This window comes from Macaca mulatta, chromosome 6, assembly GCF_049350105.2.
Source record: "Macaca mulatta isolate MMU2019108-1 chromosome 6, T2T-MMU8v2.0, whole genome shotgun sequence".
Taxonomy (NCBI): Eukaryota; Metazoa; Chordata; class Mammalia; order Primates; family Cercopithecidae; genus Macaca; species Macaca mulatta.
Genome location: NC_133411.1, coordinates 101,322,445 through 101,334,833, shown reverse-complemented (window position 1 = coordinate 101,334,833; position 12,389 = coordinate 101,322,445). Strand labels below are relative to the sequence as shown.

The window sequence follows — 12,389 nt, the reverse complement described above, 5'->3', positions numbered from 1 at the left end:
ATATTCAGAATCTACAATGAACACAAACAAATTAGCAAGAAAAAAAATCACGTAAAAAAGTGGGCTAAGGAGGTGAATAGGCAATTCTCACATTTTTCTTTAAATCATGTAGACTATAGTTATTAATTGTAGCTTCAATGTAGACAAAAGAAGAAGAATGCAGTCAAACTTTTCATAAAAGAGTCAGGCCTTTCATAAAGAATTATTTTCTTGCCGGGCGCGGTGGCTCAAGCCTGTAATCCCAGCACTTTGGGAGGCCGAGACGGGCGGATCACGAGGTCAGGAGATCGAGACCATCCTGGCTAACACGGTGAAACCCCGTCTCTACTAAAAAAATACAAAAAACTAGCCGGGCAAGGTGGCGGCGCCTATAGTCCCAGCTACTCGGGAGGCTGAGGCAGGAGAATGGCGGGAACCCGGGAGGTGGAGCTTGCAGTGAGCCGAGATCCGGCCACTGCACTCCAGCCTGGGTGACAGAGCGAGACTCCGTCTCAAAAAAAAAAAAAAAAAAAAAAAAGAATTATTTTCTTATGGTGAAGATTGTTACACACTGGAATGATTTACTTAAGGACATCACTAAGTTACCTTCTCCAGGAATCTTTAACAGCTACAGAGACTCGCTAGGTCAAGATTGGTCTCATTCATTAGCTTCACACAAAGATGAGAAATGATATGATATATATGTACATATGTGAGGGTTCTTCCTTTGTATAGGTGTAGTAGAAATAGTGCAGGCATTAGAGTCAAATAGCCTTGGTTGGAATCCTAACTCTATCTCTTGCTAGCTTTGTATCCATGAACAACTTACATGGCAACTCTGATTTTCTTTCTTTCTTCCTTTCTTTTAAATTATACTTTATGTTCTCGGATACATGTGCAGAACGTGCAGATTTGTTACATAGGTATAAATGTGCCATGGTGGTTTGCTGCACCCATCAACCCGTCATCTACATTAGGTATTTCTCCTAATGCTATCCCTCCCCTTGTCCCCCACACCCCAACAGCCCCCAGTGTATGATGTTCCCCTCCCTGTGCCCATATGTTCTCATTGTTCAACTCCCACTTATGAGTGAGAACATGCGCTGTTTGGTTTTCTGTTCCTGTGTTAGTTTGCTGAGAATGATGGTTTCCAGCTTGACACATGTCTCTGCAAAGGACATGAACTCATTCTTTTTTATGACTGCATAGTATTCCATGGTGTATATGGGCAACATTTTCTTTATCCAGTCTATCATTGATGGACATTTGAGTTGGTTCCAAATCTTTGCTATTGTGAATAGTGCCACAGTAAACATATGTGTGCATGTGTCTTTATAGTAGAATGATTTATAATCCTTAGGGTATATACCCAGTAATGGGATTGCTGGATCAAATGGTATTTCTAGTTCTAGATTGTTGAGGAATCGCCACACTGTCTTTCCCACAATGGTTGAACTAATTTACAATCCCACCACCAGTGTAAACACATTCCTATTTCTCCACATCCTCTCCAGCATCTGTTGTTTCCTGACTTTTTAATGATCGCCATTCTAACGGTCATGAGATGGTATCTCATTGGGGTTTTGATTCACATTTCTCTAATGACCAGTGATGAACCTTTTTTCATGTTTGTTGGTCACATAAATGTCTTCTTTTGAAAAGTGTCTGTTCATATCCTTTGCCCACTTTTTAATGGGGTTGTATGTTTTTTCTCTTACATTTGTTTAAGTTCCTTGTAGAGTCTGAACATTAGTCCTTTGTCAGATGGATAGATTACAAAAATTTTCTCCCATTCTGTAGGTTGCCTGTTCACTCTGATGATAGTTTCCTTTGCTGTGCAGAGGCTCCTTAACTTAATTAGATCCCATTTGTCAATTTTGGCTTTTGTTGCCATTGCTTTTGGTGTTTTAGTCATGAAGTCTTTGCCCATGCCTATGTCCTGAATGGTATTGCTTAGGCTTTCTTCCAGGGTTTTTATAGTTTTTGGTCTTACGTTTACATCTTTAATCCATCTTGAGTTAATGTTTGTGTAAGGTGTAAGGAAGGGGTCCAGTTTCAATTTTCTGCATATGGCTAGTCAGTTTTCCCAACGCCATTTATTAAATAGGGAATCCTTTCCCCACTGCTTGTTTTTGTCAGGTTTGTCAAGGATCAGATGGTTGTAGATATGTGGTGTTATTTCAGAGGCCTCTGTCCTGTTTCATTGGTCTATATATGTTTTGGTATCAGTACCATGCTGTTTTGGTTACTGTAGCCTTGTGGTATAGTTTGAAGTCTGGTAGCATGAGCCTCTAGTTTTGTTCTTTTTGCTTAGGATTGTTTTGGCTACACTGGCTCTTTTTTTGTTCCATATGAAATTTAAAGTCGTTTTTTCTAATTCTCTGAAGAAAGTCAATGGTAGCTTGATGGGAATAACATTGAATCTGTAAATTACTTTGGGCAGTATGGCCATTTTCATGATATTGATTCTTCCTATTCATGAACATGGAATGTTTTTCCATTTGTTTGTGACCTCTCTTATTTCCTTGACCAGTGGTTTGTAGTTCTCTTTGAAGATGCCCTTCACATCCCTTGTAAGTTGTATTCCTAGGTATTGTATTCTCTTTGTAGCTATTGTTAATGGGAATTCACTCATGATTTGGTGCTCTGTTTGTTTATTATTGTTGTATAGGAATGCTTGTGATTTTTGCACATTGATTTTGTATCCTGAGACTTTGCTGAAGTTGCATATCAACTTAGGGAGTTTTGGGCTGAGACGACGGGGTTTTCTAAATATACAGTCGTGTCATCTGCAAACAGATAATTTGACTTCATCTCTTCCTATTTGAATACCTTTGTTTCTCTCTCTTGCCTAATTACCCTGGCCAGAACTTTCAATACTGTATTGAATAGGAGTGGTGGGAGAGGGCATCCTTGTCTTGTGCCAGTTTTCAAATGGAATGCTTCCGGCTTTTGCCCATTCAGTATGATATTGGCTGTGGGTTTCTCATAAATAGCTCTTATTATTTTGAAATACATTCCATCAATACCTAGTTTATTGAGTGTTTTTAGCATGAGGGGGTGTTGGATTTTATCTAAGGCCTTTTCTGCATCTATTGAGATAATCATGTAGTTTTTTTTCATTGGTTCTGTTTATGTGATGGATTATGTTTATTGATTTGTGTCTGTTGAACCAGACTTGCATCCCAGGGATGAAGCTGACTTGATCGTGGTGGATAAGCTTTTTAATGTGCTGCTGGATTCGGTTTGCCAGTAGTTTATTGAGGATTTTCACATCGATGTTCGTCAGGGAGATTGGCCCGAAATTTCCTTTTTTTGTTGTGTCTCTGCCAGGTTTTGGTATCAGGATGATGCTGGCCTCATAAAATGAGTTAGGGAGGATTCCCTCTTTTTATATTGTTTGGAATAGTTTCAGAAGGAATGGTACCAGCTCCTCTTTGTACCTCTGGTAGAATTCTGCTGTGAATCCATCTGGTCCTGGACTTTCTTCCTTTGGTAGGCTATTAATTACTGCCTCAATTTCAGAACTTGTTATTGGTCTATTCAGGGATTCAATTTGTTCCTGGTTTAGTCTTGGGAGGGCATATGTGTCCAGGAATTTATCTATTTCTTCTAGATTTTCTAATATATTTGCATAGAGGTGTTTATAGTATTCTCTGATGGTAGTTTGTATTTCTGTGGGATATCAGTGGTGATATTGCCTTTATCATTTTTTATTGCGTTTATTTGATTCTTCTCTCTTTTCTTCTTTATTAGCCTGGCTAGCAGTCTATCTGTTTTGTTAATCTGTTCAAAGACCGGATCCTGGATTCACTGATTTTTTTTATGTCTCTATCTCCTTCAATTCTGCTCTGGTCTTAGTTATTTCCTGTCTTCTGCTAGCTTTTGAATTTGTTGCTCTTGCCTCTCTAGCTCTTTTAATTGTGATGTTAGGGTGTCAATTTTAGATCTTTTCAGCTTTCTCCTGTGGGCATTTAGTACTATAAATTTCCCTCTAAATACTGCTTTAGCTGCACTCCAGATATTCTGTTACATTATGTCTTTGTTCTCATTGTTTCAAAGAACTTATTTATTTCTGCCCTAATTTTGTTATTTACTCAGTAGTCATTCAGGAGCAGGTTGTTCAGTTTCCATGTAGTTGTGCAGTTTTGAGTGAGTTTCTGAATCCTGAGTTCTAATTTGATTGTGCTGTGGTCTAAGAGACTGTTATGATTTCTGTTCTTTTGTGTTTGCTGAGGAGTGTTTTACTTCCAATTATGTGGTCGATTTTAGAAGAAGTGCTATGTGGTGCTGAGAATAATGTATATTCTGATGATTTGAGGTGGAGAGTTCTGTAGATGTCTATTAGGTCTGCTTGGTCTAGAGCTGAGTTCAAGTCCTGAATATCCTTGTTAATTTTCTGTCTTGTTGATCTGTCTAATATTGACAGTGGGGTGTAAAAGTGCCACTATTATTGTGTGGGAGTCTAAGTCTCTTTGTATGTCTCTAAGAACTTGCTTTATGAATCTGGGTGCTCCTGTATTGGGTGCATATATATTGAGGATAGTTAGCTTTTCTTGTTGCATTGATCTGTTTACCATTATGTAATCCCTTCTTTCTCTTTTTTTTATCTTCATTAGTTTAAAATCTGTTTTATCAGAGATTAGGATTGCAACCCCTGCTTTTTCCCCCCCATTTGCTTGGTAAATATTCTTCCATCTCTTTATTTTGAGCCTGTGTGTGTCTTTGCACATGAGATGGATCTCCTGAATACACCAATGGGTCTTGACTCTTTATCCAATTTGTTAGTCTGTGCCTTTTAATTGGGGCACTTAGCCCATTTACATTTAAGGTTAATATTATTATGTGTGAATTTGATCCTGTCATTATGATGCTAGCTGGTTATTTCATCCATTAGTTGATGCAGTTTCTTCATAGTGTCAATGGTCTTTACATCTCGGTTTGTTTTTGCGGAGGCTGTACCGGTTTTTTCCATATTTAAATATTTAGTGCTTTCCATATTTAGTGCTTCTTATTCTGGGTTGAAAATTATTTTCTTTAAGAATGTTGAATATTGGCCCCCAGTCTCTTCTGGCTTGTAGGATTTCTGCAGGGAGATCCACTGTTAGTCTGATGGGCTTCCCTTTGCAGGTAGCCTGATCTTTCTCTCTGGTTGCCCTTAACATTTTTTCTTTCATTTCAACCTTGGTGAATCTGATGATTATGTGTCTTGGGGTTGCTCTTCTCGAGGAGTATCTTTATGGTGTGCTCTGTATTTCCTGAATTTGAATGTTGGCCTGTCTTGCTAGATTGGGAAAGTTCTCCTGGATAATATCCTGAAGTGTGTTTGCCAACTTGGTTCTATTCTCCCTGTCACTTTCAGGTACACCAATCAAACATAGGTTTGGTCTCTTCACAGAGTCCCATATTTCTTGGAGGCTTTGTTCATTCCTTTTCATTCTTTTTTCTGTAATCTTGTCTTCACACTTTATTTCATTAAGTTGATCTTCAATCTCTGATATCCTTTCTTCTGCTTGATTGATTTGGCTATTGATATTTATGTATGTTTCATGAAGTTCTCATGCTGTGTTTTTTAGCTCCATCAGGTCATTTATGTTCTTCTTTGAACTGGTTATTCTGTTTAGTAGTTCCTCTAACCTTTTTTCAAGGTTCTTAGCTTCCTTGCATTGGGTTACCACATGCTACTTTAGCTCGGAGGAGTTTGTTATTACCCACCTTCTGAAGCCTACTTCTCTCAATTTGTCAAACTCATTCTCCATCTAGTTTTGTTCCCTTGCTGGCAAGAAGTTGTGATCCTTTGGAGGAGAAGAGGCATTCTGGTTTTTTGAAATTTTCAGTCTTTTTGTACTTTTTTTTTTTTCTCCTCATCTTTGCGGATTTATCTACCTTTGGTCTTTGCTGTTGGTGACCTTTGGATGGAATTTTCCATGGTCGTCCTTTTTGTTAATGTTGATGCTATTCATTTCTGTTTGTTAGTTTTCTTCTAAAACAATCAGGTCCCTCTTCTGCAGTTCAACTGGAGTTTCCTGGGGATCCACTCCAGACTCTGTTTGCCTGGGTATCATCAGCAGAGGCTGCAGAACAGCAAAGATTGCTGCCTGCTCCTTCCTTTGGAAGCTTCATCCCAGAGGGGCACCTGCCAGATACCAGCCAGAGCTCTCCTGTATGAGGTGTCTGTCAACCCCTGCTGGGAGGTGTCTCCCTGTCAGGAAGCACGGGAGTCAGGGACCCACTTGACAAGGCAGACTGTCCCTTAGGATAGCTTGAGCTCTGTGCTGGGAGATTTGCTGCCCTCTTCAGAGCCAGCAGGTAGGAACGTTTACGTCTGCTGAAGCTGCACCCACAGCCACCCCTTCCCACAGGTGCTCTGTCCCAGGGAGATGGGAGTTTTATCTATAAACCCCTGATTGAGGCTGATGCCTTTCTTTTAGAGATGCCCCACACAGAGGAGGAATGTAGAGAGGCAGTCTGGCTACAGTGGCTTTGCTGAGCTGCAGTGGGCTCTGCCCAGTCCGAACTTTCTGCATCTTTGTTTACACTGTGAGGGGACAACGGCTTACCCAAGCCTCAGTAATGGTGGATGCCCCTCCCCCCACCAAGCTGCGCCTCCCAGGTTGACTTCAGATTGCTGTGCTAGCAGTGAGAATTTCAAGCCAGTAGATCTTAGCTTTCTGGGCTCCAGGGGGTGGGATCCACTGAGCAAGACCACTCGGCAACCTGGCTTTAGCCCCCTTACCAGGGGAGTGAACAGTCTTGCTGGCATTCCAGGTGCCACTGGGGTATGGATAAAAAAAAACTCCTGCAACTAGCTCAGTGTCTTCCCAAACGGCTGCCTGGTTTTGTGCTTGAAACCAGAGGCCTTGTGGCATAGGCACCTCAGGGAATTTCCTGCTCTGTGGGTTGTGAAGACCATGGGAAAAGCATAGTACCTGGGCCAGACAGCACAGTCCCTCACGGCATGGTCCCTCATGGCTTTCCATGGCTATGGGAAGGAGTTCCCTGAACCCTTGCACTTCCTGGGTGAGGCGATGATGCCCCACCCTGCTTCTGCTCACCATCCATGGGCTGCACCCGCTGTCTAATCAGTCCCACTGAGATGAACCAGGTACCTCACTTGGAAATGCGGAAATCACCCACCATCTGCATTGGTCTCACTGGGAGCTGCAGACTGGAGCTGTTCCTATTTTGCCAGCTTGCCTGGGAATCAACACTGATTTTCTTTATCATCATAGGGAGTTTAAAGGTGTCAAGGGATAATACAAAGAATCTAGTTCACTGATTAAACATGTGTTCCCCTTTCTCCTGATGTCTTTCTCTGAGACCTCCGCCCCTTCCTAACATTCTAAAATTGAAACTTCTGAGCAAGAAAATATATGGGACCAAGGATGAAGTGAAGCCCACTTTAACACGCATCTTTTCCTAAGCCCATTAGACTAGTATAAACTTTTAGGAGCAAATATATGCTTTTAAAACTATTTAAATCAGCGAAGATTATTAAACGTCTTTTTATAGTTGACCAGATGATATCAAGATAAATATCAATCTCTATGATTTATAACTTTAATTAAATTTACACATTCAACATGCAATAGAGTGTGATTTTTAAAAATAGATTTTGGGAGACAAGTGCAGTGGTGTTACATGGATGTACTGCATAGTGGTAAAGTCTGGGCTTTTAGAATACCCATCACTCAAGTCATATACATTGTACCAAATAGGTTGTATTTCATCCTTCATCCCTTTCCTATCTTCCTACCTTTTGGAATCTCCAATGTCTATTTTTTCATTCTTTGTCTTCATGTGTACCAATTGTTTAGCTCCCACTTGTAAAAGAGAACATGCGGTTTTTGACTTTCTTTCTTTGAGTCATTTCACTTAGAGTAATGGCCTCCAGTTCCATCCATGTTGCTGCTAAATACATGATTTCTTTCTCATGGCTGAGTAGTATTCCATGGCATATGTGTATGTGTGTATATATCACATTTTAACCCAATGGTCTGTTGATCTCATGACTTTGCTGTTGTGAAAAGTGCTGTGATAAACATCTGAGTCAGGTGTCTTTTTGATAAAATGATTTCTTTTCCTTTGGGTACATGCCCACTAGTGGGATTGCTGGAATAGACTGTTTTTAACTACCAGGACAAGGTTACAGGATTAAGATCAGAAGATAAAATAACAATAATAATAATAATTATTATTATTATTATTTATCACTTCAATATATAATAAAAAATTCATAAGAAAACACTTAATTCTTATTTTTCCATAGATAATTTTCATTTAACTTTTCTTCCTTTAAATACTTTTTTGTTGTTTCAATGAGTGGTTCTCTTGCTTCCAAACCAAGGCATGATTAACATGGATCAATCTGTATTTAACAGGGACAAGTGATCCATATGTGAAGTTTAAAATCGGAGGAAAAGAAGTTTTTAGAAGTAAGATAATACACAAGAACCTCAACCCTGTGTGGGAAGAAAAAGCTTGCATTCTGGTTGATCATCTTAGGGAGCCACTGTATATAAAGGTGAGACATTTATTTGTTTTTTCCTGATAGAAACTGATGTGGAAATCCCTATTTACTGGGTTTTATCATGTTTCTTTGTCTGATGAGAGTTTTCACCAGAGATGTGTTCTGCTATTCACCACTCTAATCTATTGATAATATGATAGAAGTGAGATAGAGGGAAGGAGGAGTTAGCAGGGGCATTTTTCTCCAGGACAGTTCTCTTGCCAGTCATTTAGAAAGATTACGAAGTGTATCCCTTGTGCTTGGTATTGCCAACTGATTTAGTGCACTTTGGGAGCATATGAAAACAAGTTTCCATATAAGCTAACAGAAAGGAGAGCTTACACAGAACCCAGTCTTTCTGTTTACAAATTGTATTATTTAAGATCTGCCATTTCTGGTTGCAAGCAAAATGCTTTACTTGGAACATGAGAAGGGTGAAGGTGATGGGGGAGAAAAATTTCTATCTCTATTAGATTCCAAAAATGGGGGATGGGGGTAGGGAGACTTTCCTCTCATTTGATGTGATTAAAAGAAAGAGAAGAACTTGAGGAATTGCAACCTAGTTCCTATTCTGAGCCCTATTCCTTATTTTATTTTCATGCCCAGCTTTTCTTTAATTCATATCTCTATGTACTTACATTCTTTTTTGCTCCTAGGCTCTGACTGTTCATTCAGTGACCAGACCTTTTTCTACTTTTACCACAACAGCACATATCCCACCCTTTTCCCTAAGTTGTCACTACTGGCACATGAGCCAGAAATCTCATCTTTCAGCAATCACTAGGCATACTTCTTCCCCTCATATCATCATTGTATTACCGCTAGTTGTTTCTTTCCTCCACAGAAAGGAACAAGAAATAATCAAGTTGTTACTGAAATTATGAGAGGATAGTTTATAAGAAGGTTGGAAAGAGAATCTCCTAAGTATATAGTTAATAATTTTCTATAAGTCATTAGAGGGAAAATAGACACACACTTGCATAAAAAATTGTCTCCATTGGATATTGACTAAAGAAAATCAATTAAATAGCCTTTTTTTTTTTTTTTTTTTTTTTTTGAGACAGAGTCTCATTGTTGCCCAGGCTGGAGTACAGTGGCACGATCTTGGCTCACTGCAACCTCCATCTCCTGGGTTCAAGCCATTCCCTTGCCTCAGCCTCCTCAGTAGCTGGGATTACAGGTACTCACCACCATGCCTAGTTTTTGTAATTTTAGTAGAGACAGCATTTTACCATGCTGGCCAGGCTGGTCTTGAACTCCTGACCTCAGGTGATCTGCACGCCTTGGCCTCCCAAAGTGCTGGGATTACAGGCATGAGCCACTGTGCCCAGCCATAAATAGTATTATTGAACTGTCTTTAACTACATAATATGGGATGGCACCATAATGTTAATATGAGAGTGTGCATAGCCAACCCTTCTCCCACAAAAGGGAAGACCTTTATGGTCAGAGATGTTTCTTCCCTGCTCCTCACTTCTAGAGAGAAAGAAATATCCACATGAGAAAAAAAGGAGTTATCTTTGTAATAAAGAGCTGAGATAGGCAATGAAAAAGAATAAGGAAAAGACAAGTGACCAGTGAAGGAAGTATTATTTCTTGGGTGGGGATGTGGGGGATCAGGAGACATGAGTTAGAGCAATGGCAGTTATGAAGAAAATGGTCAGGAAAGAAAGCAGGTGTTAATAAGGACAGCAACAGGCTGTTTGGATCTCATTAATGTTGCTGAAGTACAAAATCATGAGAAGAAAGAAGCTTATTTTTAATTACTTCTACTTTGGATCTATCTTTCATTAGTGGGATATTACTCCATGAAAGAACCATGTGGCTGTCCTGTCTTTGAAGGGGTTACGTATGAACTTCCCCAAATTATGGTAGATATTGGTCAGGTGATTTTGTTATTCTCTTGTGCTCAAGAATAAGTATTCATCTATGTAGAAATCCAAATGTCAAAATGCATTTTTCAAAAGGAATGTCTTACTAGGCTCAAAAAGAAATAAACAAAAAACTGAAGTACACAAAAAAAGAATGGTGGTGTTCTGACTTATAAGTGGGAGCTACATAATGTGCACACATGGACATAGAGAGTGGAATGATAAACACTGGACTTGGAAGCATGGAGGGTAGCGAGGGGCTAGATGATGAAAAATTCCTTAATGGGTACAGTGTATGTTACTCAGATGATGGATACCCTAAAAATCCTGACTTGACTGCTATGCACAATCTACACATGGAACACAACTGTACTTGCACCCCATAAATTTATACTTTTTTTTTTTTTTTTTTTTTGAGACAGAGTCTCGCTCTGTCACCCAGGCTGGAGTGCAGTGGCGCAATCTTGGCTCACTGCAAGCTCCATCTCCAGGGTTCACACCATTCTCCTGCCTCAGTCTCCTGAGTAGCTGGGACTACAGGCACCTGCCACCACACCTGGCTATTTTTTTGTATTTTTTAGTAGAGAGGGGTTTCACCGTGTTAGCCAGGATGATCTCGATCTCCTCACCTCGAGATCCACCCACCTTGGCCTCCCAAAGTGGTGGGATTACAGGCGCGAGCCACCGCGCCTGGCCAAAATTGTGTAAATTGTGGCAGTAATGGTCTTGACTTGAGAACAAGAATATACACGTATGTATTTATATGTATAAATATACAGTATAGGTATATATATGCATGTATCTATACATTTACTGTATATATATAGTCTACATATATACAGTACACATACATATACTATAAATGTATATATGCTGTAAATGAAGACAGCAACACTGTATGCAGGTCAGAAGGCTTGGCTAATGACACACTGAGTAGAGAAGCTAAGAAAGAAAGCCCAAAGGTTGTTGAACTTTTTTTCAAATCACTTTGAGCTTTCCATTTATAAGATTATGTAGCCACAATGTAGCTTCTACCATACAGAAGAGGATACACAGTCATTTTTAAATATTTTAATACTTTTACTTACATTTTTACATTGTTACTTTTTACATTTCTATGTAAGAAAGACAAGTTAAATAGAAATCATACAAGTCTCTGAGACACTAGTACACATATAAAATGATGTTACTTTATTATATGCAATACTTTATAATATTTTTAAAGTATTAAATATACTTTTTAAATGCTTTCCTATTTTTTTTCAGTTGATTTTCATTTTCTGTAAAATGCCTAGGGCTTTTCTTCGAAGAAAATCTGTAACTTTTTGCTATATTTTTTCCATTATTTGTGTTCCATTTTTTGCCTAATCTTGAAGGAAGAATCAAATAAGGTACCTTGGTGGAAATAATATTTGAAGTTATTAGAATTTCATAAAAATTGCATCATTTTTATTGTCTCTATGCAGGCCTGTGTGTTTGACTGACTGAGTTCTGATATGATGCCCACATCCTCCACAACAGATTATTACTTACTTGCCCAAAAGATTTTTTAGGGACTAATCAATGCGGTAGTGACTGAGAGTATGAAATGCATCTGTGAACTAGATAATTAGAACACATTAAGTATACAACCCTCCTATCTATAGTTAGAGGAAAAAGAAGAGTCCATCAGTAGCCTGTAATCTGATTTCTATCAATGTAAAAATTGCCAAGGAAAACAAAATTCAATTCTGAGCCAAGGTTATAAAAGTGCATTCAAGTTGAAGTGCTTGTACCTTTTCTTGTAAAAACATTTTATTTAAAAAAAAACTTAGAACTATCAGTTAAAAAAAAAAAAACTACACAAAATAAAAATGTTCTTTGCAATTGGTTGGAATTTATGTAACTTTTAATTTGAATGAAAAGAACATATTCTGTGCAGGTGAGAACAAGGCTTGGAGAAATAGCTATACAATCTATATATAATAAGGTAAGAATAGAAGCTTGGAGTTAAAATGCAGTGCTTTTAATTGAGATAGGAACCACTTTAG

General features: G+C 38.8%; 1 protein-coding gene across 8 annotated transcripts in view; it reads left to right on the top strand.

Annotated features, from left to right (window-relative positions):
* The window catches only part of MCTP1 (multiple C2 and transmembrane domain containing 1), a 596,052-nt gene that overhangs the window by 333,608 nt on the left and 250,055 nt on the right, over positions 1–12,389 (top strand). For all 8 annotated transcript variants that reach the window (XM_015140441.3, XM_015140440.3, XM_028850075.2 and 5 more), the window contains exon 3: positions 8,361–8,503. In XM_015140441.3, coding sequence (XP_014995927.2) covers positions 8,361–8,503 — 143 coding nt within the window. The remainder of the gene's footprint in view (positions 1–8,360; positions 8,504–12,389) is intronic.